The sequence below is a fragment of the Paramormyrops kingsleyae genome, chromosome 8, assembly GCF_048594095.1.
Source record: "Paramormyrops kingsleyae isolate MSU_618 chromosome 8, PKINGS_0.4, whole genome shotgun sequence".
Lineage (NCBI taxonomy): Eukaryota > Metazoa > Chordata > Actinopteri > Osteoglossiformes > Mormyridae > Paramormyrops > Paramormyrops kingsleyae.
Window position 1 is genome coordinate 4114305 of NC_132804.1, and position 26606 is coordinate 4140910.

The 26606-nt window shown below is 43.1% G+C and overlaps 1 protein-coding gene and 1 long non-coding RNA gene across 3 annotated transcripts; one reads left to right on the forward strand and one right to left on the reverse strand.

Moving 5' to 3' along the window:
* The first annotated feature begins 525 nt into the window (after positions 1-525).
* Positions 526-24934, forward strand: LOC111834559 (bactericidal permeability-increasing protein-like). Its single transcript, XM_072715005.1, has 17 exons — positions 526-575; positions 3473-3583; positions 4373-4487; positions 4976-5107; positions 5198-5353; positions 10976-11039; positions 11638-11698; positions 11883-11974; positions 12214-12390; positions 19404-19463; positions 19557-19724; positions 19806-19873; positions 19956-19998; positions 20082-20165; positions 20373-20436; positions 23175-23251; positions 23380-24934. The coding sequence occupies exons 2-17, from the start codon at positions 3481-3483 to the stop codon at positions 23419-23421; spliced, it is 1506 nt and encodes a 501-aa protein (XP_072571106.1). The 5' UTR covers positions 526-575; positions 3473-3480; the 3' UTR covers positions 23422-24934.
* LOC111834565 (uncharacterized) lies at positions 19282-26533 on the reverse strand. 2 transcript variants are annotated; one of them, XR_002836036.2, is made up of 4 exons: positions 26357-26533; positions 23348-23445; positions 21406-23236; positions 19282-21053 (listed from the first exon to the last, which is right to left on the reverse strand). It is a non-coding gene; the product is annotated as an uncharacterized lncRNA (long non-coding RNA). The 2 variants fall into 2 exon arrangements; XR_011992514.1 differs by lacking the exon at positions 26357-26533 and adding an exon at positions 25184-25564.
* Positions 26534-26606: the final 73 nt, after the last annotated feature.

Genomic DNA, 26606 nt, shown 5'->3' on the forward strand with positions numbered 1-26606 from the left:
GCATACAAGCACGTGGGGGCCAGACAAACTACTGGGTATGATTTTGAGTTGCTGCAATGAAATTTCAGTAAAGTGGACTAGCCTTCCACGTCATTTTTTTTTCACTTTGATTTGAATTCAGCCCTCTGTAGGTTGATCATTTTTATTTCCATCAAACAATGTAACATCCTTTTGTTCCTAACACATTACCCAGTCCATATCTGTATGGATACCCAACATGACTTCTTTTCCAATTGATATCTGATGTGTTTTCAAAGTGTTCCTTTAATTTTTTGAGCAGTGTAAAAAAAAAAAATTACCCTTTGTTCACTGGTGTTGCCTTGTTCCATTCCCCAATCTGTCCCTTTATCCCATGTCCTTTCCCTTTTAATTCTGTTACACTCCAACCCTAGACTGGAGCTCATGACACTGAAACTGTGACAATGTGTTTATCTTGTTTAATTATGCGAGAATCTCTTCCTGGTCCAGGAGAGTGATTTAAGGGCTGTGTGTCCATCTTTCTCTTTCACTTCTTCTTGCAGCAATCCCAGGTAATGAAGAGCATACTTCACTCATCCTGGACATAATTTCACAAGGTAATCAAAAAACAAAATCAAGCTTCTTCTTATTTAGCATATCAGTTTTACACAGCTGTTTACTGGGCAAACTGCACAAATTGTTTTATTTACATACTACTACATATGACTAACATTATATATTACATTATATTCCTGCTTCTTCAAATGATCCTGTGGTATTTCTTCATCTGTTATGGCTTTTTGGCACACAGCCAAGCTTGTGACACACACTCATGTATGTGATGAGGTAGTGGTTGGCAGGTATTCTTGTGAAGTGATTTAGTCTTAAAAGGTGTGCTCTGCGAAGCAGAATTTTCTAGAGACGTACACTGCATATTAACATTTATTCAGGACAGAGTATTTTCCTGAAATACAACTTGTTACGAAACTTAGACTTCTTCTGCAAAGAGAAAAATATATATAAATAGGATATACACAAATAATGTCCAGTTTGTATTTTGAAGTTAAAATAAATAAATAAGGTTCAACATTGTACAAATGAAAGTACCATAAAGCATAACACTAGAAATATCCTTGGAATGTAACCCAGCTGCCGCTATGGAAAATACGGCGCTAAAGGAGGGCAAATAGTTTTGTTAATTTGAAAAAAGGAAGTTTTGATGTACACAATAGTGTATTCAATCTAAAAATAAGTGTTTGAAAGTTTTTTTTTCCTTTTTTCCAGTTTAAATGTTCTGGATTTTTTAGGTAGATGTTTTATTTCCACTGATGATGATGATGATGATGAAACCCTTTATTGCTGTTGCAATACACCATGTCACTAGTCACAAGTACCAGTGAAAAAACTGCCCATCAACCCGACTATACATATACACAAACATCACATTATAGGGGGTAGACAGGTCAGGAAGACGGGGGATATAGGAAGAACAGAGAAAACAGAATTACATGAGGAGAGAGGAGGAGAATAAAAAAACAGCCCCAGACTGTACTCCAGTAGGGAGGACATTGTAGGAACAGAAAAACACACCTCAGCAACATAAGCACATGGTCACTACACCTTACAACATAAAAAGTCATGACTTGCAACAGGGGAGGGGAATGGGGAGGTGGAGGTAGGCCAGCATAGACAAACAGCCATCCGGTCCTGCAGCCATAGCCGGCACTGGCCACAGACCCACCTGTTCACGCTGGGGGTATGAAGCGGCGAAGGCGTGGGAAGGGGGGAGGCTGCGGTAGTTTGGAGAGCAGAGTCTCTCAAAGTATAAGACAGTAGACTTGACAAGACGAGAGGAGCAAAGCAGGGAAGATAAGGGGAGGGAGAGGGAGAGAAGTGCGTCCGTCTCCGCTGAGATCCAGAAAAGAATCCAATACATATATATTGATATTCAAGGTCTTATTTTTTCAGTCAGGTCTGTGACCAATGTTAACCAATGTGAGAGAGGCTTTTAGTTGCTCAGAAGTTACCCTTCATTCTTTTGTGACTTTGCGGACAATCATGCACCTTGCCCTTGGAGTGATTTTTGTTGGTTGACCACTCCTGGGGAGAGTAACAATAATCGTAAACTTCTTCCATTTTAACACAATCTGTCTTACTGTGGATTAGTGAGGTCCAAACTCTCTAGAAATGGTTTCGTAGCCTTCCCCAGCATGACGAGCATCAACAGTACAGAGGTCCTCTGAAATGTCCTTTGTCCGTGGCATAATACACTGATGTGTAATATAAACAGGGTGCCCATTAACATCTGATTGTCATCACATTGATTGACAACCATGACATTGATTGACAACACCTGACTTATCTCACCTTCAAATTACAAATACTTTTGCCACACAGATTTGTGACATTTTAAATGAAATGTGATCATTTTAAATCGATGACCAAGTATGATATTTTTGTCTCATTTGTTCAATTGTGTTCTCTTCATCTACTTTTTGAACTTGTGTAAAGATCTGATTTTGTTTTAAGTCGTATTTATGCAGCAATATATAATATTTCTAAAGTACCTGGTACTCTGTGGTAGTGAGTGCTAAATTCAGTCACTGTCATATTTGTAGGAGTTATTCTCTAAAACATCCCATGGTTACATGGGTCTCCTCCAGATGTTGTTTTCTCCTGCAGATGAAAAGTTCAGATGAAACAATTTAGTATCACAATTATAGTAACCAAAATTATGTTTATCAATGCTATTGCGGTATTATTAAAATGTGCAAAACATCTTAAAAAACTACTGATACACAAGCTGCAAGCATTTCACCAAGTTTTCTACTGCAAATAGAATTAGCAACACTATGCAGTTTTTGTTTGTATAAGCATCAAAATAACATACCTATATAAACATATGACAATCTCCTAAGAGTTCAACTATTCACTGAACTTCAGACAAATACAAATGATGCCATTATGCTGCAAAATCCATGCAGAAGAAGGAAACTGGTCTGAATTGTTCTGTTTCAAGAATGTATAAATACAAACATACACAGAATTCAATCTTAGCAAATGGGCGTTAAACCAGCTCTGAAGCTGAAGCAAAAAAGTGCCGCTTCCCCTACACCACTGTAATGGTGTTCTGACAGGAGAAAGCATCACTGAAGGCTTCATTTTACATTACTGACAAACTATTATCAAGTCTCAGTTCTGTTAACATTACAGAATAAATAGATAGTACATAGATTTAAAATCCAGGATATTACAGAATATGGATATACTACATAAAGAGCAATCAAGTGTTCCAACTTATGAAGACAGTGTTAAGAAGGAAAAGGCAATGCAGTAAATTCATATTTAATTAAGTCCTACACAGGTAAGGGCATCTTACTCTGGATTGGTGCATGTAATACACAGCTACAGTAAGGTTACTCTGGGTCATTCTGCCTATTCTTACATGATCTGGAATTTAAGGTGGTACCGTGTTGCTCAGATGAGGGACTGATGTGTGTGACTGATTCCGCAGGAAACACGATGTCTTTGTGGTGCTTGCTGCTGCTTTTGGCTCTCCCAGACCCAACCGTGAGCACCAACCCTGGAGTCAAGGTCCAAATTACCCAGAAAGCCTTGGACAATGGTAAGTTCCTATGCTATAGCCAAATCTAAAGGTACATGCCTTTCTATTGTTGTCAACCTATGGATTTTGCACCATTTCAAGCATGTGCTTGTTAGGGTGGGGCATGGTGCAGGCAGGAAAAGGGGTGACTATCCACGGGGCAGTTCCAAGACCACGGGGGTTTCTTAATAAAAATGAACACACTGGGGAAAATTATGAAATAAAGTGATCACAAAGGGTAAGAACTAAAAGGAGGAAGAAAAACAAAGTAAAAGTAACCACAAAGAAAGTCAACAAAACACAATGGGGTGGGGGGGCAAAACTACAAACACACCGTAACGTGCAATGACTCACTAAAGAACAGAAAGAGAGTGAGCACTTAAATACTCAGATAACGAAAGGTAGGTGTGAACTATCACAAAAATCAGCCGATCAATAAAGGAGCAGGACAACAAGCAACCGGTGAAATAAACAGGAACTAAGGGACAAAGGCAACACTGAGGGCTAACATTAAGGAAGGTTAGCAACAAGCAGAACCAGAATAAAACAGGGCACATGCTGAGTAAACCAAAGCAGGAACACAGAGATAAACCATAACAGACATAGAAAACCATACCAAACACTAAAGAAAAATAAAACCAAGCATGTATTAATCAAAAGGTGAGACTAGCCTCTGGCTTACCCGATCCCAGATAACAGGGTTACATGACTGCATCTGAAAGTATTATGGTGATACAAAGGCAGCTTCAGCTGAAATACAGCAGGCTACATCTTTCAGTAAATGTTCATTCCCTTCTGGTTTCTCTGCAGGCCGACAAATTGGAATCGCGTATCTGCAGGAGAAGCTGAAGTCTGTCAAGATCTCTAATATCTCTGGATCTGAGGATGTTTCTCCCATTGGTGACGTCGAGTACAGACTCTCAGGGTACAGATACACATCCTGTTATGCACTGTGCATATCTTTATAACAATCTCCTTTTTAAACAAACATAACACTTTATCTATGTACCATTTATGTGACTTTGCTACATTTCTTACATTACATCAGAAACATTTTTCCCACTCAAAAAGTATACCTCGATTTCCTTGCTCATACATACATTTAGGGTCTGTACTGAATGTAAAATTTTATCAATGTACGGTTTATCATACTTTTGTACATGTTTACAACACAGTTTAACAGTTTACCTCGATTTCCTTATTCATCCATACATTTAGGGTCTGTGCTGAATGTTACCCATAATTTAATCCCCAGAATGTGAACTTTCAGCCTGTTGGCAGCACAGTTGCACAGCAGACCAATCGCGTTGCTTTGCCCCCAGTCTGTAGTGATCAGGGTCATGGTTCTGCTCCAGGCGATGCTGCAGGCTCCTGTTTTAGTCACAGTGTGTCCCGGTCTGTTGCTTCCTCCAGTATGAGAATCACAGACTTGGTCCTGTCGCAGTCCTCTCTGGGCCTCGTCCCCGGCACTGGTATCAGCCTGTCCATTGGCAACGCCTTCATCAATCTGCACGGAGACTGGCATGTCACATACCTCGGGTTCATGTGAGTGTCACTGCAGTGTTCTTCTTGCGGACAAACTTTTTTTCAGGGTGGATGAGAATAACAAAGACTTTCTCACACTGCACACTACAGACAAGACAGTGGCTGCTTTGATCTCGACATAAGTGGTCTGACCATCAAGGCCACCATCAGTGTGGGCAGCGACGAAACGGGACGACCCAGCGTAAGCAGCAATGACTGCGTGGCCAGAGTGGGTGACGCCAACATCGATTTTCATGAAGGGGCCAGGTATGGATATTGAACACACTTTCATTGAGGCTATGAATTACAACAGCTTCCTGAAAGATTACCATAATTTCTCCAGTGACTCATCATGTGTTAGGTGAAGCCACAGTTATGTTACTGCAAATGGGGAACAAATCTGCTAGTGCCTGGGATTAGCAGAGGGAGATTCAGTGCAACAAGAAATATGTTGTAAGCAGTGGCATCAGAAGGAGTTTAATATGGAGGGGGGGTGTGCAACCACATACAAAAGGTCACATCATGAACAGGGATAAAATGGTTACCAGTTTCATGATAAAATTTCTGACAGTTACTATTGTTACGACCTGGGGCCTGTACTACGAAGTGGGGTTACTGGCTTATTGGGGTAACTTGTCGGATTTAAGGTGGTCTAGGCAAAATGTAAGTGAACAAATATGAAGTCCATTTAGACCGTGGTACCTTAAATCCGACAAGTTACCCCGATAAGCCAGTAACCCCGCTTTGTAGTACAGGCCACTGGTTCAGGGTCGAGGCGTAAACAGCGAGGAGAACAGGGAACAGGGAATGCGGAGGGAAAGGATGGAGAAAGGGACGGAAAAGAAATGACTGACAGAAATTGCTATAGTTAAGAAACGATATATTTTGAATATACTTTGATATGTAATATGAAACACCAGGGTGTTAAATAATAAACAAAACAAGTGAACAACCTACTCGCGCACCAACAAAAACTCCCCTAAACCAAAAGAAAAGAAAACAAAAGACAAATCGCTACCCAAAGCCTTACTAACCGCAAAACAGAGACAAACGATTTACACGCAGAAAACAAATGGCAGTCACACCACCGGGTACCACTCATCTCCACTACAAATAGGAAAAAGAGGCTACAATTTGCACGAGCTCACCAAAATTGGACAGTTGAAGACGTTGAAGAAAATGTTGCCTGGTCTGATGAGCCTCGATTTCTGTTGAGACATTCAAATGGTAGAGTCAGAATTTGGCGTAAACAGATTGAGAACATGGATCCATCATGCCTTGTTACCACTGTGCAGGCTGGTGGTGGTGGTGTAATGGTGTGGGGGATGTTTTCTTGGCACACTTTAGGCCCCTTAGTGCCAATTGGGCATCGTTTAAATGCCACGGCCTACCTGAGCATTGTTTCTGCCCATGTCCATCCCTTTATGACCACCATGTACCCATCCTCTGATGGCTACTTCCAGCAGGATAATGCACCATGTCACAAAGCTCGAATCATTTCAAATTGGTTTCTTGAACATGACAATGAGTTCACTGTACTACAATGGCCCCTACAGTCACCAGATCTCAACCCAATAGAGCATCTTTGGGATGTGGTGGAACGGGAGCTTCGTGCCCTGGATGTGCATCCCACAAATCTCCATCAACTGCAAGATGCTATCCTATCAATATGGGCCAACATTTCTAAAGAATGCTTTCAGCACCTTGTTGAATCAATGCCATGTAGAATTAAGGCAGTTCTGAAGGCGAAAGGGGGTCAAACTCCGTATTAGTATGGTGTTCCTAATAATCCTTTAGGTGAGTGTATACAGTATATATATATATATATATATATATATATATATATATATATATATAGACACACACACACAGGTTATTTACAAAGAAGAAACACAGGGCAACCGAGTCCAAAACGCAATCCAGAGGGAGCCGTCAATAACCAAACAGCAGGTCAAAAGAACCAGCAAATAACAAAAGGGCAAAAGAACCAAAACCAAATTGAAATCCAAAAGAGAAAGTACCGAGGTCATAATGGAAAGTCAAACACATTAATCGCAAGCAAATACAAAGGCAGCAAAAGCTGTAAGACAAGGTTGTGGGGCTTCTTCTGTAGTCCTTACGGCTGGGAGGTGGGAGACAGGAACAAGGCGATGAAAACCAGTTCATCCAGTTTTGACATGGCACTTGGCGGGAGAGATGGAAAACGTGGAACCGGATTGGGTGGTTGGATGGGATCTGAAGAGAAAATTAAGAGACATACACACCCACATATACGGACGTAACACTATTACCATTTCAAGCATTAATTGCATTAATTGCAGCACTTTGAAGAATTCACATTAAATTCTGTCCAGCATCAAATATAGTTAGCAGCATCCAACATGAGTTTGTTTTGTCTCAGTGAAAACATGGTGGGAGGCAGTGACATGGCTCCAGGATTTTAAAAGTTTGGTGTGATTTTCATATGTTTACGAAGGGTCTTGGCTATATTATTTTAATGGTTATGCAAACAAAAAGTGCATAGTGCTTCTAATTTTAATTTGTAGTTTTCAATATAATTTTTTTTGAGTTTGTGTAAGAGTACTTTTTGGAAATTTTCAGCACATTTTAACAATACTGCGATGACTGATAACCTTGATAATTTTGGTCAATATAATTATGACATTTATATTTAATTTAATGTCTAATATGATGTGAGAAAGATTTTTAAATAATTTAAAAATAAAGATTTCATCATTTCAAAAATACTAACAGTATTTAGAGTGCAGTCTCACAGCTAAACATCACTTAAAAACCAGATCCATATGATAAAATCATTTTGTCTAATATACAAGTACAAGGTGTCAAACTCCAGTCCTGGGGGGCCGGAGCCCTGCACATTTTTGGGTCTCCCCTCATTTAACACACCAGATTCAACTCCTTGTACTAATTACCACACAGCTCTTGAGCTGAATCATTTGTGGTGGAACAGGGAAAGAACTAAGCTACACAGGACTGCAGTTTGACACCCCTGTCATAATGTATATATGGCTCTGTTTACACTTGAGCCCTGTTTACACTGGGTTTCAAAATGCTTCTTGGCTGGAGAGGTTGACAACTGAGTCACATGACCATTTTTAGTAATCTCCAGAAACCATTCATGTAACATAGATAATAAATACAATGTTTCTAATTTTCCTGAAATGTTTGGAGAAATTGATAACTATTATTCCTGCAAAAGTGTTGTTTTATCTTCGGAATAGTTTATTCTGTCAAAAGCATGTGTGGTAAAATCAACAAAACTCAGGGAAGCCTGTCCACCCAGCCACCGTCCCTGAGGCTGGCCCGAAGAGCGGCTTTCAGGGAGCAGTGAAAACGCTCGCACAGCCCGTTGGCCTGCGGATGGTAGGCTGTGGTACGATGGAGGGAAACCTCCAAAAACCTGGGCCACTGCAGCCCAGAGCTCGGAGATGAACTGGGCTCCACGGTCCGAAGACACATCAGACGGAACCCTGAAATGAGACACCCAACCACCAATGAAAGCCCTGGCTGCGAACAAGACCGAGGCTCTCAAATGCAGCAAACTCCGCGCTGGCGATGGCCAATTTACCCGCATCGAGGCGTCGGGCTCGGGCATGGACCGGCGGCCCTGTTGTGACAATGTGGTGTTCAACACCGTGCTTAGCTGTGACAGATGTAAAAGTGGGCCGGGTGATCCGGGTGATGCCTGGGAACCCCACCAGTAGGTGGGCGATAGTGTCAGTTGCCCCCCAAGGCGCTAGACAGCTGAGACGAACCAGCCCTGTTGCGCGGCCACAACACTGAATGGAAAGTCCTGCCGTCAACCAGGCGGTGCTGTTTTATGTTCACCAGCAGGTTTTTAGCGCATAAAAAAACCGACGCCCAGCAGGGGGGTGGACACCTTCGCCAGCGCTAGACTGCCTCGACATGAGTGCCATAAATGTGAATATTGCTGCCATTAGCGGCCTCCGAGGTCTGAACTGCAACAAGATTAGAGTTGCAACTGAAATTGTGTGTTGTGATTAGACAAGACAGAAATTGAGATTTTTGGCTATGCCCATCTTCATCATATTTGAAGAAAAAAGGGGACTGCATACATAGAATGGCACCTCATACCCAGTGTAAATTATGACTCTTTGATGCTTTGGGGCTGTTTTGCTATCCCGGGCCTCTTGTTAAGAACAGCGGCATATTCGATTTAATACCAGATAATTTTAGCCCGAGATCTGGTTGCCTCTGCCAGAAGGCTGAAACTCGGCCGTGGTTGGCAATGACCAAATGACAATGACCAAAAGCACACATCAAAAGAGATAGAGTGCTGTCACTCTCACCAGGTCAGACTCCACCAAAGACTGACATTTGAGGTGCTAATATTTTTGGAATCTGCATTTTTAATTTTAAAAAATGTGTTACTAAAGGAAAACTTTATTTTGTTCCTAACCCATTTGTTTAACCCCAACAAATCACCTATTGCATGTGTAGTTATTTTATATATTAATTTTATATATTAATTTTTGCTCATTTTCATGAAGGGTGCAATAATTCTGGAGTTTACATTTTTCATGTAAAATGTGCAACTACCGATATCAGGGAAAGACATTTCAATAAAGTGTATAGTTATTGGTACCTGTTCATTTTATATCCATGTCCTAGTGGACAGGGGAGGACAGTAATGACGTACATGTAAAAGGACGCGATTGGACTGTCATTGGGGTCAGAAAACAAACAGGGGGAAATAATGAATTAACTAAAACCATGAAACACAGCACAACTATGGAACTAAGCAAAAGACAGGGAATAAAACTGGGCAGTAGAACAGATTAACAAACAAACAGTAACATTCACAATGACTAGAATGTATTTTAGCGTACATTAAGTAGGCACGTTTGCAAAGAGCAAGCACACTCATTTTCGAATATCTATTTTATGAAGCTATCTAGTATTTTAAGATTACTAACTTCAAGCATACCAGTTGTGGCCTTGCAATACAACACTTCCATTCTTGACCATATAAAAGGATCTTGTGCCTCTCGACTTAATGGGAGGACCGTGCAGGAAGTAAGGCATTAACACAGGATGTAAGACATTAACACAGGATGTAAGGCATTAACGCAGGATGTAAAGCCTTAACACGGGATGTAAGGCATTAACACAGGATGTAAAGCCTTAACACAGGATGTAACACATTAACACAGGATGTAAGGCATTAACATAGGATGTCAAGCCTTAACACAGGATGTAAGGCATTAGCACAGGATGTAAGGCATTAACACAGGAAGTAATGCATTAACACAGGATGTAAAGCCTTAACACAGTATGTGAGGCATTAACACAGGATGTGAGGCATTAACACAGGATGTAAGGCATTAACACAGGATGTAAAGCCTTAACACATGATGTAAAGCCTTAACACGGGATGTGAGGCATTAACACAAGATGTAAGACATTAACACAGGATGTAAGGCATTAACACAGGAAGTAATGCATTAACACATGGATGTAAGGCATTAACACAGGATGTAAAGCCTTAACACAGGATGTGACGCATTAACACAGGATGTAAGACATTAACACATCGATGTGTGTGGAATGATTGGAGATGTGAGGGATGCAGGGAATCCGCAGGAAGGAAGCATGCTGCATGACAGTTTGACACTTAATCTAATCATAGCCAGAAATTCTCTGACACAGCGTTGTCATTGTCGGGCAATTTTATTATTTACACAAATCAAGACAAATATACTTTAACACATAATTTAATTAATTAGTTTGCTGGTTTGTTTTTGGGGAGGGGAGGTCTGCCAATATTAGCGTCTGTTTCCGTCGCCCCTGGCTGTAAGAGGAAATAATGTATGTTCTAAATAATAATGTCATTTCTTTTTTTCCCAGTTGGTTGTACAACCTTTTTACAAGCTTCATTGATCAAGCCTTGCATGATTCTTTAGAGAACCAGGTGATTATCAACAATGCCCTAGCATGCCTTAATGTTCAGTGCTAGTCAAAAGTTTGGATACACCAACCCACGTCGCATCACATGACCTGGCAATCTGGCCATAACCCAGTCGAAATGGTTATGGAGGAGTTTGACCAGAGAGTGAAGTAAATGCAGCCAATGAGAGCTCAGCATATATGTGAAACCTCCTTCAGGACAGCTGGAAAAGCATCCCAGGAGGCCACCTCATGACACTGGCATAGAGGAGACAGTAGGATCAGCCAGTCCCTGGAGCAACAGGGGATAAGGGCCTTGCTCAAGGGCCCAGGGATGGGATCACTCTGCCAATCCAGGGATTGGAACCGGCAACCTTCTGAGTCCCAACCCACAGTGCTGCCCCCTCAAATATATATTATTTATATGTTATTCTATAGTTTTTATGTCTTATATAATATTATTATTCTAAAATGTAGAGGATAATACAAAAGAACCTTTCTATGGGTGTGTCCAAACTTTTGACTGTTACTGTATAAAGAATTACAATATAATGGACAGACCACATTATCATTTTCAGAGTGACAATGATTTTGTCACGAGATCACACTGCTTTCCTTTACAGATCTGCCTTTTGGTGCATGATGCCATATCTGATCTAAACTCCCACCTGAAAACTCTGAATGGTATGATCCACACAACCCTACAGTCTGAAGCAGCAACATAAGCCCAATTAATGTGATACAGTTATTATTTTAAATATGATATCTTGAAAAGAGAGAGGTTCAGAAACACATGTTTCCTTCTGACCAAAGTTACGTTACAATAAGATGCTGGCAATGTACCACCTGGTTTTTGTTCATCTTCTAGTGCTAGCTACAGTGGATAAGTATGCTGAAATTGAGTACTCTATGGTTACTCCTCCCTCCATTTCAAACTTCCTCATTGAGTTAAGCTTAAAGGTAAGATGCACGTTTTCCTCAAAACAATCTGCCTAATTACCCAGTAAAACTGCACCTTATGAAAAGTCTAAAGGAATATGATTGCACCATCTTTTTTGTGTCATCAGAACCATTTTCTGCTTTAGTAGAAACCTTTCAACTAACCACGTATTTTTTAGTTTACTTTTCCTAATCGTTTATTGAATTCATGCTGACTGTTTATCTGACCAAGAGCTCTGCTGGTTCTCATGTACCTGCAGGGTGAGTTCTACAACATCGGCCAACACCAGGAGCCTCCCTTCTCTGCGCCACCTTTCTCCCTGCCCCCTCAGACGAGCAGCATGCTGTACATCGGCCTGTCCTCCTTCATGGCCAATTCAGCAGGCTTTGTCTACAACAGAGCCAGACCTCTCAGCCTGAACATCACCGACGACATGGTGAGTGAGCTCACAGTGAGCCTGCCACATTATTCACTGGCAGCTGCTTTTAACCAAAGCCAATCACACTTCCTACAGCAGTGGTGTCAAACTGCAGTCCTGGGGGGCCGGAGCCCTGTGTAGCTTAGTTCTTTCCCTGTTCCACCACAAATGATTCAGTTCAACAGCTATGTGGTAATTAGCACAAGAAGTTGAATCAGGTGTGTTAAACGAGGGGAAACCCCAAAAATGTGCAGGGCTCCGGCCCTCCAGGACTGGAGTCTGACACCTGTGTCCTACAGTCTGATTGTCATGGTTGCGGGTGGCTCGGGCACGGGAACATGGCATAGTGCACACTGAAAAAGGGCGGACGACCCACTGGCAGCTCCAAGAACAAAAAGGGGTTTATTAAATAAAACAGAAAACACTACAAACACAATGAAATCAAAAGGACCACAAGGGGTTAAAACTAAAGGGGATAAACTAAGACTAAATCAAAAACCAAATACACATCAAACACTGAAAATCGCAAAACCATTGAACATCGCAAACAACACAGCACACAGACAACAATGAACCACTGAGGAACTAAACAGAAGCAGGAACTAAAATACTAAAGGGGTAACGAGACTAACACAGGACAGGTGAGACTAATTAACAAAGACTAGGGAAACAGGGCACAGGTGAAACTAATAAACTCAAAGGAACTAAAAAACAGGGAAACTAAGAACTAACCAAGGACACAGGGAAACAGAAACCAACACTAGGGACTTAAACAGGTAAAGACACAAGCAGGGGCACAAGGAACAAAACCAAACCCAAGTACAAAATCAGACAAGAACTAAAGAAACTAAAATGAAACACTAGGGAGCAAAATACAAAAACAGAGGAGGTGGGATTCAAACACAGGACAGAAGGGTACACAGACAACGACATGCTCAACACATAGAGCCACATGACCAGACAGGTAACAGGGGAGAACAAAGACTAACAAGAAGGACGGGATGACCAGCGACACCTGCTGGTCAAACGGGGAAGGGACACAGTAGGACCACAGCAGGGGCTGACCCTGACACTGATAATGCTTTCCCCGCTATGCTCACAAAATTTCTATATCCCTGGTAGCCCTTCAGGAGGAATTATTCAGGTTTTAAACATAAGAACATAAGAACTATACAAACGAGAGGAGGCCATTCGGCCCATCGAGCTCGCTTGGGGAGAACTTAACTAATAGCTCAGAGTTGTTAAAATCTTATCTAGCTCTGATTTAAAGGAACCCAAGGATTCAGCTTGCACTACGTTATCAGGAAGACTATTCCATACTCTGACTACACGCTGTGTAAAGAAGTGCTTCCTTAAATCCAGTTTGAAATGTTCTCCCGCTAATTTCCAACTATGGCCACGAGTTCTTGTATTTCAACTAATGCTAAAGTAACTATTCGGTTGAACAGCATCCAAACCTGTTAGAATCTTATAGACCTGGATCATGTCCCCCCTCAGTCTCCTTTGCTTGAGGCTGAACAGATTTAGCTCAACTAACCTTTCCTCGTATGACATTCCTCTAAGACCAGGAATCATTCTCGTGACCCTACGCTGCACCTTTTCTTTCTGTCATCCTAGTCCCAACGTCGGGTGTTGGGCGCCCTCTGGAATTGCCAGTCTGCTGTAAAGAAGGCTGATTTCATTTCCGCCCTTGCTTCCCACCATTCTCTTGACTTTCTGGCTCTAACTGAGACCTGGATATCCCCAGAGAACTCGGCTACACCAGCTGCTCTCTCCTCTGCTTATGCTTTCTCTCACTCTCCAAGCCAGACTGGCAGGGGCGGTGGCACAGGTCTGTTACTACCTCGGAACTGGTGCTTCACACCCCTCTCTCTCCCCCAGCTCAACATTTCATCCTTTGAATTCCATGGAGTTGCAGTTTCCTCTCCATTCAATATTCTTATCATTGTTGTCTACCGCCCTCCTGGCCCGCTAGGCCACTTTCTAGAGGAGCTGGATACTCTCCTCAGTCTCTTCCCCACTGACAGCTCCTCTCTCATTCTCCTTGGTGACTTCAATCTCCCCCATGACAAGCTCCTTTCTTCTGGTCTCCTCCCTTTTCTCTATTCCTTTTGTCTGACATCCAACAACTGCTCTCCCACACACAAAGGAGGTAATGTTCTCGACCTGGTTTTCAGCCGCCCCTCTCCAGCCACCGACATCACCACTACCCCTCTTCACATTTCTGATCACCACTTAGTATCCTTTACCATCACTCTTCCTGTCTTGCCCAATCCTGGCTTTCAACATTTCTCGCCCACTAGACCAAACCTCCACTCTGTCTCCCCTTCAACTGTTGCTTCCTGCACCCTGCCCTACCTTCCTGACCTTAACTCCTTTTCCTCCCTTGCACTGGAGCCTGCAACTGATACTCTCCTCTCCTCACTTTCCTCATTCATGGATCACCTCTGCCCACTGTCTTTTAACCCCAGGAAAACTCGCCTTGCTCCTTGGCTTTCAGCTGCATTATGCAGCAACCGAAGAGAATTGCAGGTAGCAGAGAGGACATGGAAGAAATCTAAACTTGATGCAGATCTGTCTTCCTACCATACTCTGCTATCCAAATTCTCTTCGGATGTGACTGCAGCTAAAACTGCCTTTTATAAGGAAAAACTAGAGCTATCCTCACATGATCCTCGTAAACTCCATAATATCTTTTCATCACTACTCAACCCTCCAACTCCTCCTGCTCCATCCTCCCTGACTGCTGAAGACTTTGCCAACTTCTTTGATGAAAGGATTGGTGAAATCTGCCAGACATTCTCTCCCTCCCCATCCACTAAACTACACACCCAGGATTTCCCTTCCCCCTCACTGACCCAGTTTTCCAGTCTTACAGTTGATGAGATCATGAAAGTCATCTCATCTTCCAACCCTACTACCTGCCCACTGGATCCAATCCCTTCCACATTGTTCCAGACAATCTCTCTGGACCTTCTCCCCTTCATCGCCACTATCATTAATGGCTCCATAACTTCTGGTCATGTACCAACAGCATTCAAAATAGCCAGGGTCATTCCCATCTTGAAAAAATTCACTCTAAATCCCTCGGATACTTGCAACTACCGACCAGTATCGCTTCTTTCCTTCCTTTCAAAAATCCTCGAACGCACAGTCTACAACCAACTCTCTCTTTACCTCTCTCAGAACAACCTCCAGGATCCTAATCAGTCTGGCTTCAAAGCAGCTCACTCCACAGAGACTGCCCTCTTAGCAGTCACTGAGAAGCTGCATGCTGCTAGGTCAGCCAAACTGTCATCTGTCCTCATCCTTCTTGACCTATCAGCAGCATTTGACATGGTTAACCACAAGACTCTCCTGTCCATCCTTAAGAGTCTTGGCATTGGTGGTTTGGCTTGGCAATGGCTTGCATCCTACCTCGAAGGCCGATCATACCGAGTGACATGGAAAGGACTCACATCTACCCCACGTAGTCGCTTCACCAGTGTCCCTCAGGGCTCGGTTCTTGGCCCACTCCTGTTCTCCCTCTATACCAAATCTCTTGGTGAGGTCATATCCTCTCATGGCTTCTCTTACCACTGCTATGCAGATGACACTCAACTCATCTTCTCCTTCCCTCCTTCAGACACTCATGTCTCCACTAAGATATCTGCATGTCTAGCAGATATCTCATCTTGGATGACCGCTCACCAACTGAAACTCAACCCTAGTAAAACGGAACTGCTGTACATCCCCGCTGACTCATCCCCCCTCCTGGACCTTGCGATCTTCCTCGACAACTCCCTGATCCGTCCTTCGGTTACTGCTCGCAACCTTGGGGTTACCATGGACAATCGTCTGTCCTTTTCCTCACATATCGGCAATGTTTCCCACTCTTGTCGGTTTCTCCTGTTTAATATCAGAAGGATACGTCCATTTCTTTCCACACAGGCTACCCAGATACTCGTTCAGTCCCTCGTCATCTCCCGCCTTGACTACTGCAACTCGCTTCTAGCAGGTTTACCACTGAGCGTCATTCGTCCCCTCCAACTGATTCAGAATGCAGCTGCTCGACTTGTTTTCAACCTTCCCAAGTTCTCTCACACCACTCCTTTGCTGCGCTCCCTACACTGGCTTCCTGTGGCTGCCCGCATCAGATTCAAAACACTGATGCTCGCATACAAAGCCAAAAATGATCTGGCTCCATCCTACCTAAAAGACCTCATCACACCCCGCACTGCACCACGATCTCTCCGATCCTCCAGCACTGCTCGACTGGTCCCACCACCCCTCAAGGCACAAGGAAGACACACCTCTCGGCTCTTCTCTGTTCTGGCACCAAGTTGGTGGAATGAACTCCCCCTAGATGTCCGAACAGCTGAGTCACTGAATGTCTTCAAAAGACGACTTAAAACACACCTTTTCCAGAAATACCTGAATTAGCACTTCTGGCATTATACTCAGTTTTTTCCTTTTATAAAAAAAAAAAAAAAACGCACTTTCCCAACAGAGTATTAGATCGATGGTATTCATAGCCTTGGTTTTAATGAGCTATTATCGGGAAAAATTCATTGTAGAGTCTTCAAGCACTTATGTAAGTCGCTCTGGCTAAGGGCGTCTGCCAAATGCTGTAAATGTAAATGTAAATGTTCTAAGGCTGCAATATCCTTTTTAAGATATGGTGACCAAACCTGCACACAATATTCTAGGTGAGGTCTCACCAAGGAATTGTATAATCTTAGCATTACCTCCCTTGACTTAAACTCCACACACCTGGAGATATACCCCAACATCCTATTGGCGTTTTTTATTGCTTCCCCGCACTGGTGAGAATGAGACATGGAAGCATCAACATACACACCAAGGTCTTTCTCATAATCAGCTACCTTTATTTCAGTAGGTCCCATAAAATACCTGTACTTTATATTTCTGCTCCATACATGGAGTACCTTACATTTGTCTATGTTAAATTTCATCTGCCAGGTATCGGCCCAGTCACTAATTAAATCAAGATCCCGCTGTAGCTGCTGAGCCGCTAGTTCAGTATCTGCTACACCACCCACCTTGGTGTCATCTGCAAATTTCACCAGTTTACTGTATATATTGGTGTCTATATCATTTATGTAAATTAGGAACAATAGTGGTCCTAAAATTGAACCCTGCGGTACCCCACTATGAACGCAGGCCCACTGTGACATTATGCCTCTTATAACTACTTGCTGCTTCCTATCTGTTAACCAGTTATCAATCCAGGTTCCTAAAATACCTGTCGCTTTGAGTTTAAGTAAGAGCCTCTTGTGGGGGACAACATCAAAAGCCTTTTGGAAATCTAAGTAGATGACATCATAGGCCTTCTTATCATCAACTTCCTTTTGGTAGCCTGAAATGAATTTAGACTAGCTTAAATAAAAATCAAAAAGCAAGGCAATTCAAGAAAAAAAACGTTAAAAATTTAACAATTTATCATTTCACATCAGGCAAACCAGATGATAATAATATAACAATAAACAATATATAATTAATGTAGTCTATGGAAGCCCATTTCCACCAGTAAAAGAAAAAAAAATAAAATAGAAAGTAGAAATTACAAGATAGAAAGTCATAATTACGAGATAAAAAAATAGAAATTACGAGACACAAAGTCATAATTACGAGATAAAAAAGTCGAAATTACAACACAGAAAGTCGAAATTACGAGATAAGAAGTACGCATGAGCCCCAGTCTAGCTGAAGGCCTGTCATCGCCTCATTGGCGTCAATGTGAAGAGACGCAATTCAAACGTAAGCCATTACAAGTGATGCTTTTAAATGTTAGATACAACTGCCAGACTCTGAATCCCTCTTTTCACTACATTATTGTTAGTCTTGCTGGACTGAGTGTCTTGACGAGACATTTGCAACTGCTGTACAATAAAGGTTACCACCTCAGCCACATTGGTTTTATTCTTCCATCGCTTGCTTCTTGCTTAAAATCCTCTCAAGGGTGTGTTTGCATAATACAATGGCATGCAATTCAACAAGCAAATTAAGTATTTCATTTGTTGTAAAGCCACGTTTAAAGTAATCCTCAATGTAGTCATCCATTCCTATGTCAAACTGAATGAGACCTCAAGACAAAGATATGATATTTGGACTGGTGTGTGAAAGCATATGACTTTTTATCTCGTAATTTTGGCTTTTTATCTCGTAATTATGAGTTTTATCTCATAATTTTGACTTTTTATCTCGTAATTATGACTTTCGATCTCGTAATTATGAGTTTTTATCTCATAATTTCAACTTTTTATCTCGTAATTATGACATTGTATCTCGTAATTTTGACTTTCCATTTCGTAATTTAATTTTTTTTTCTTTTACTGGCGAAAATGGGCTTCCATAGGAGTCCACACTATCCAGCCAGAAATAAAGAAACTTAACCTCCAGTCTTTTTGTCGCTTTCATTTGCTTTAGTGTTACCCATGACGTTTAAGAAACCAGATAATTAACGATATCCTCATTACTGATAGCGGGCACCTCAGAACCATTTTGTTTTCACTGTGTATCAGTCCCATCCAGTAATATGTTTTCTCTTTATGTCGTTTGCCTTTAATATTCTTTTATATAACACTTATTTAACGTTATTTCACGTCACCATATGCAGAGTACCAGTCGATACTTGACTTAAGTTACTTGCTTTAATGGACTCTACTCACCATGACCAAAAATTCATCAAGATGTCAGTGCAAGGCGATTGCACAATAAATAAGCCCTTCTATAAATCAAGACTTTAAGCGTACACTTCATAGAGGACAAACCATCATCATGATCAACAACTCGGTAGTCAAAGTATTTTTCTCCAAATAAAAAGAGCAAAAAAGGCAAATAAAGGAGGGAATTTTATTTTACTGATATCCTGTCCAGCTGGTGTTGTTACATTTTGCTGCCTGACAGGAAAACTTCATTGTCCTGGGGGCATCTGGCTAGCGATTTTGAGAAACCCACTACCTACTGGTTACACTCCCAAGCCTGGTTTTAATGTGTGACCAAGGTGCTTTTCCCTTCTCTGTGAGCAGATCCCCTCAAGCTTTCCCATGAGGTTGAACACTAGAACATTTGGAGCTTTCGTTCCAGAGGTAAGCCTGTCTCTCCCTATAGCATCCATGAACCTTCTGATAACTAATGACATGGATCAGTGAATGTGAAGCTGAAATCCCTCTGTGCCTTAGATCTCCAAACGCTTTCCTGACATGAAAGTGAAGATTTTGCTGAAAACATCCACGCAACCTAAGGTGACCTTTGAGCCCAATAACGTGATTCTGCAGCTCATCGGATCTTTCACGGCCTACGCCATCCTGCCCAACACCACGCTGGAGCCTCTCTTCACCTATAAAGTGGTTGGTGAGATAGAATGAAATTGTAAAGTTTTCAGATACACGTGACAGGAAAATGACTCCCATGGCCCATGATCCCTGCAGGATGCCAGTTTCAGTGGCAATTTCTGGATAAGTGGACAGAATCTAGATGGATCTCTACAACGGTACAGGTAAGTATGTTTGAAGCATAGGCCAATGTACAGTAAAATGGCAGGAGAAAAAAGTAAGTACAATCATATCTTTTCCTTGTAGAATTGACGTCACAATGGAAGCTTCATATTTTGAAGATCTTCATGTGAGAAAAATACCATTACTATTTCTAAAGCACTATTCTCACTATTAAAGCACTGACAATAGTCTGTGCATTTGCTACCATAGGGCTGCCATGTTATTATCTCAGATGGCTGGACCACGATTTTCAAATCAGGACAATTATGTGGACACATGCCATCGGATATGTATGTATGTAACAGTTTTATTACCTTATAACTTATCTGTAGGGTTTACAAACAACCCCAACTCTTTTGATGTAGCTATTTTTATATATAATGGAATAACGTAGATTTGCCATAAGGTTGAGTCTGAATGCATTAGTGTAATGCCAGATGCATGAGAGTTGACAACGTTGTACCATATACAGTGAATAATGGTATCATGACTGTTTTACAGACAACATATCTCAAAGACATCTTCATGTTGGTTATGAAACTGGCTGTAATACCAAAAGTTAACGGTAAGGGCAGGAATTTCTTTTACAAAATTCTCCTTAATGCTAACAACGGAATTAAAGAATGCAAATGACAAAGATAAGAAGAGTTTTGGGATTAAGAAAATCCAAGGTGGTACTATACAATGTATCCATTTGGTTCCTTACATTCAGCTACTTGTAATTTTTCATTATAGGGGTGCAAAGGTATGACAGCATACAATAATAATCTGAAATAGTTCATTAGTGTGGTTTAAACTGACGTCACAACATGTTAATGTCTGTCACACATGCAAAATGCTAATAAAGTAATATCACATGAATGTAATATACATGACTAGCAGAGGAGTAGACACAAGGCAGCTGTGGCTGGTCAACAAGAGGGCAGGAACAAGATGTAAGACTAACAAACTTCAGGCGTGACAGATTAGCAGCCACACCCAAGGGAAACGGGGGAACAGACAAGCAGGGCGGGGCTGCACGTCACCATATCCTCCCCCAAAGGCACGCACTCTGGGCATGCCAAGCAAGTCTGGGAGGGGACCCAAGGGATTGGCTGAGAGAACGGGCACATGGGACCAGAACACAAGGCAGGACCAGGGACGCTGGACACGGTCGAACGCCAGCTGCTCAGGACTGAAGACCTGGGGAGAAAAAACAGAACCAGAAACAGGACTGGGCAGAGTATACCTAGGAGATGACGGCAGACATAATAGGGGATACCTAACAGGGCACACCATGGGACAAGATAGAATGTTACTTGAACCAGGGGACAGACAGAAACAGGACAAGGGACTGCAGGGACAACAGGTTGGATTGACAAGAAGACAGAGACAAGACACAGGTGGAGGAACCACAGGGACAACGGGCACAAGTGCAGACAATAGGGGCAACGAGCCAGGGCAAGACAACCAAACAGGGTGCAGACCAGGAGAAAACCACAACAAGTCAGGGTAGAGGGACAGACACTCAGGCCAGATTGGGCTTCTGAAGTACCCCAAGGTGCTGGACGTCCGTCCCAAGACCCGGATCCCCCGAGGTGTCTGTGGGCTAATGGGATCTGCTGGCACCATGGGAACTGTAGAGCTGGAGGGTGTTGAGTGTCTTGGAGACTACAGGAGGTGGACTAGGATTGGGGTCACGGCAGGAACCAGGACTTGAGGGTCCTGAAGGACCTGCAGGGCATGAAAGCATTTCCAGGCCCACAGGGCTGGGAAGATCTGCAGGACAGGGACAAGAGGGTGCCGCCGGGACTCCTGGACAGGAAAACACTGCTAGGTCAGTCTAGTCTGAGTTCAAGGGCGCTGGGGATTCACCTAGTCCAGAGCAGAGACCAAGACAGGGGCTGGGACAGGAGGACCCCGAGGGGCCTACAGAGCAGGAACTGGATGGGACACAGCTGGCACGGTGTGTCCCCATGTCCCTTTTCAGGAGACAGAGACTCCGCCTATTCTCCCTTTGGAGCCCCCTTGACATCGGTGGCCCTTCTTGAGCCTGGCATCAATGTTTCATGGGGTCACATCGGGGGCCTACGAAGTGGAACTCAGGGCATTCCCACTCAAGTTCCTTCTCTGGACCTGACTCATCTTAGCTGGGAGTGACCAATATGGTGGTCGCCGAGTGGTCGGCTGCTAATGTGTCAGGAACAGGGCTTGTGACGGCCAGCAGAAGCCGCCGATGACGCGTCCCCCAGCCATCCTGTGGAGGGCTCTGGGAAGGAGCCCAGTCATGACATGGTGTACTCTAGCGAGGGGCCTGGCGGTGAAGCACAAGCCGATGAGACTGCTCCCACCTGCTCGCCTGCTTGCCTGCGGCCCCCGTCTGCTGGCCTGCCGCTGTTGGCACGTTGTTGCCTGCCTGCACTCCTGCAACAGCGCTTCTCATGGGCTTCTGCCTGCTTGCCTACCTGCTAAACCAAGACCGCCTCCACTTCAGCTCCTGCCTGCTCGCCTGCAGCCATCGCCTCGTCACCACCTACCTGCTCACCCGCCTGCCTGCTCACCTGCGGTTGTTGCCTCGAGGGCTCAACCAAGGAATCACTACCTCTGGGGACTACCACAAAATGGGTTCCTCTAATAGCTCTTGGAGAACCTCGGGGGTAAAAGAAAAGTCTCTCTCGCCTCGCCTTAGCCCAAAACAGACACGCTGGCTGGCAGCAGAGCAACTGCTGGAGTAGAAACTGGAAGTGTGATTTCCAGAGGAAGCAGATCCAGATCGCTTTCCTCATGGTCGCTGGGGCAGTACAGGCGTCTGTCGCACAGGTAAGCGTTTTTATGGACAACCCGGGGAATCAAGTTAATCAAGTCCTCGTCTGGAGTTGGAGAAGAACAGGTCATTTTTTGGGTTCAGTCATTTTGACACATCTACAGCAAGAGAAGGATGACCCAGATGTAGGGTGTGGGTGAACAGGGCCCTTGCAGGGGTGTTAATTATGGGGAATTGGAAGGATGACATATGTGAACAGAGAACAATGACTGAATAAGAAGCACAGGACTAAGGGATGCTGATATACATGATTATCAGAGGAGGAAACACAAGGCAGCTGTGGCTGGTTAACGAGAGCAGGAACAAGTGGTCAGACTAATGAGCTTCAGGCATGGCTGATTACCAATCACGCCCAAGGGAAGGGCAGAGATCAGGCAAGTAGGGTGGGGCTGGACGTCACAGTCGACACGTTGGTGACCACTGTTTTAGGGCCAAAATCTCTGTTTCTCTAAGCAAAACCATTAATGCACTAATGCTATGAACAAATCCTGCCTACACAGGATACCTTCAGCAGGGTGTTTCTCTTCCCGGCATTGGTAGAATGAACCTCATCAACAGCAAGCTGCAAGTCAAGAAGGTAAGACTACTGACACCCCTGAACAGTTTTAAAACATGAAAAATGCTAAAATTACATTTCTGCAGCTCATTGTTCGAAGCAGTAAACTTGATTTACCTCACGCTACTCTATTTCCCTCACTGCTCCAGGGCTACATGCTGCTTGGAACAGATGTTCACTTCACACAGTGATGTCCTTGTACTCAACCCTGGGGACTGCAAATGTGTATAATCTTTGTTGATTTCCTAACAAATTACAACATAAAGACAATTATATATCAATGTACAGTACATTGCCAAAAGTATTGGCACACCTGCCTTTATACACATGTGAACTTTAATGACATTCCATTCTTAATACATAGGCTTTAATATGGAGTTGGCCCACCCTTTCCAGCTATAACAGCTTCAAGTCTTTTGGGAAGGCTGTCTACAAGGTTTAGCAGTGTGTTTATGGGAATTTTTGACCATTTTTCCAGGAGAGCATTTGTGAGGTCGGGCACTGATGTTGGACGAGAAGGCCTGACTCGCAGTCTCCGCTCTAATTCATCCCAAAGGTGTTCTGCCAAGTTGAGGTCAGGGCTCTGTGCAGGCCATTCAAATTCCTCTACACCAGACTTGCTCATCCATGTCCTTATGGACCTTGCTTTGTGCACTGGTGCACAGTCATGTTGGATCAGGAAGGGGCCGTCCCCAAACTGTTCCCACAAAGCTAGGAGCATGAAATTGTCCAAAATGGCTTTGAATGCAGCAGCATTAACAGTTCCTTTCACTTGAAGTAAGGGGCCAAGCCCAACCCCTGAAAAACAACCCCACACCATAATCCCCCCTCCACCAAACTTTACACTTGGCACAATGCAGTCAGGCAACCATCAAACCCAGACTCATCCATCGGATTGGCAAACAGAGAAACATGATTTGTCACTCCAGAGAACACATTTCCACTGCTCTAGAGTCTACTGCATTTGACGCTTTGCATTGCATTTGGTGGTGTAACGCTTGGATGCAGTTGCTCGGCCATGGAAACCCATTCCATGAAGTTCTCTAAGCACTGTTCTTGAGCTAATCTGAAGGCCACACAAAGTTTGGAGGTCTGTAGCTATTGATTCAGCAGACAGTTGCTGACTCCTGCACACTGTGTGCCTCAGCATGCGTTGTCCCTGTTCTGTGATTTTATGTGGCCTACCACTTCATGGCTGAGTTGCTGTTGTTCCCAATTTTTATAATACCTGGTTTGTTATAATACCACTACAAATTGACTGTGGCATATTTAATAGCGAGGAAATTTCACTAATGGACTAATTGCATAGGTGACATCCTATCACAGTACCACACTTGAACTCACTGAGCTCCTGAGAGTGACCCATTCTTTCACAAACGTTTGTAGAAGCAGTCTGCATGCCTAGGTGCTTGGTTTTATACACCTGTGGCTGTGGAAATGTTTGGAACACCTGAATTCAATGATTTGGAGGGCTGTCTCAATACTTCTGGCAATATAGTGTATAAAGGTTGTTTAAATTTTCTACATTTGTCCTTTGTAAGACAGTATTGCAAGAGGGGAATTTTAATGGTTTTTTAGACATTATTTCAGTGAATTCTTATTAATCTGATTTAAATGTTGCAATTCTCTTGTCTTGTTTTCCTCCATACTGCATACAGTATAAATGCATTTATATCTCTTTATACTTTATCTCTCTTTTAAAATAAAGACGTAAGTAACATTTAATATTTCCTTATGCTTGGCTGCAACAAATGTCATGTTAGATCTACTAACAATAAGACACACAATATACAGTATATACAAAATAGTTTTTTTGTTTTCAACAATATTTCAAAAATTTCTGATGTCCTGTTTTTGCTTTGTCAGCATAGATCAATGACAAAAAATTAAACAATTTTAGCATAAAGGTACAGCATAAAATATGAAAGCAGGCTACAATTTGCACGAGCTCACCAAAATTGGACAGTTGAAGACTGGAAAAAGGTTGCCTGGTCTGATGAGTCTCGATTTCTGTTGAGACATTCAAATGGTAGAGTCAGGATTTGGCGTAAACAGAATGAGAACATGGATCCATCATGCCTTGTTACCACTGTGCAGGCTGGTGGTGGTGGTGTAATGGTGTGGGGGATGTTTTCTTGGCACACTTTAGGCCCCTTAGTGCCAATTGGGCATCGTTTAAATGCCATGGCCTACCTGAGCATTGTTTCTGACCATGTCCATCCCTTTATGACCACCATGTACCCATCCTCTGATGGCTACTTCCAGCAGGATAATGCACCATGTCACAAAGCTCGAATCATTTCAAATTGGTTTCTTGAACATGACAATGAGTTCACTGTACTACAATGGCCCCCACAGTCACCAGATCTCAACCCAATAGAGCATCTTTGGGATGTGGTGGAACGGGAGCTTCGTGCCCTGGATGTGCATCCCACAAATCTCCATCAACTGCAAGATGCTATCCTATTAATATGGGCCAACATTTCTAAAGAATGCTTTCAGCACCTTGTTGAATCAATGCCACGTAGAATTAAGGCAGTTCTGAAGGCGAAAGGGGGTCAAACACCGTATTAGTATGGTGTTCCTAATAATCCTTTAGGTGAGTGTATAAAGGAGGCAGGAGCAGCCAGATAGTGGTCAGTTAAAGGAGCTGGCACTGATTACAGCGTGTTGCCGCACCCACCACTCAACAAACCACCTCAGGCATGAGAACCTGAGTGATACCTCAGTTCCACACTAGTCCAAATGGACCAGTGTAAGTTTTTTTCTGGTGGCTGGAGTGCCAATCCTGCCACCAACCCCCAAGCTATTCCCTATAAGTTGGAGGACCTCCTTATAGGTCTGGATGTAGATTAACGTCATACCCAGGATGAAGCAATTGCAGGTTAAGGGCCTTGCTCAAGGGCCCAACTAGGTAATATAAAGAAACAAACAATGCAGTTTTACCCAAAAGAACGCTGGTGTTTGGGTCTGGGTATTTAAAATACTGTCATTACAGAGCTTACATGTCATGGACCCAGCCTGGAGTACCATCACTGACACTATGACAACCTCACCTGTCCACATATAACCAAATCTGACTGTAGTGCAGTTCAGACACTTTCAAACTCCACCATAAAGACTCACACTGACAAGAAACTGCCTGAAGTCGTCCTACATGTGGGGCAGCGTGTGGCTCAGTGAGCTAAGCTTGTGTGTAATCAGATGGTCGCTCGTTCAGCCTCAGCACATCTGCAGGTTCTTGAGCAAAGCTCTTAACCCCCAGTTCCCTGGGTGCTGCTATAGGTGGCTGCCCTTCGCAGACAACTTACTCTACAAAAAAGAGCAAGTTGAGGGAGGTGTAAAGGCAATTTCCACACAGGTATCAATCGTTATT

Coding starts and splice junctions, on each gene's coding strand:
- LOC111834559 (XM_072715005.1), top strand. CDS start 3,481: ATGTCTTTGTGGTGCTTGCTGCTGCTTTTGGCTCTCCCAGACCCAACC. Junction 5,108..5,197: donor GTCACATACCTCGGGTTCAT/GTGAGTGTCACT, acceptor TGCACACTACAG/ACAAGACAGTGGCTGCTTTG. Junction 11,975..12,213: donor TCATTGAGTTAAGCTTAAAG/GTAAGATGCACG, acceptor ATGTACCTGCAG/GGTGAGTTCTACAACATCGG.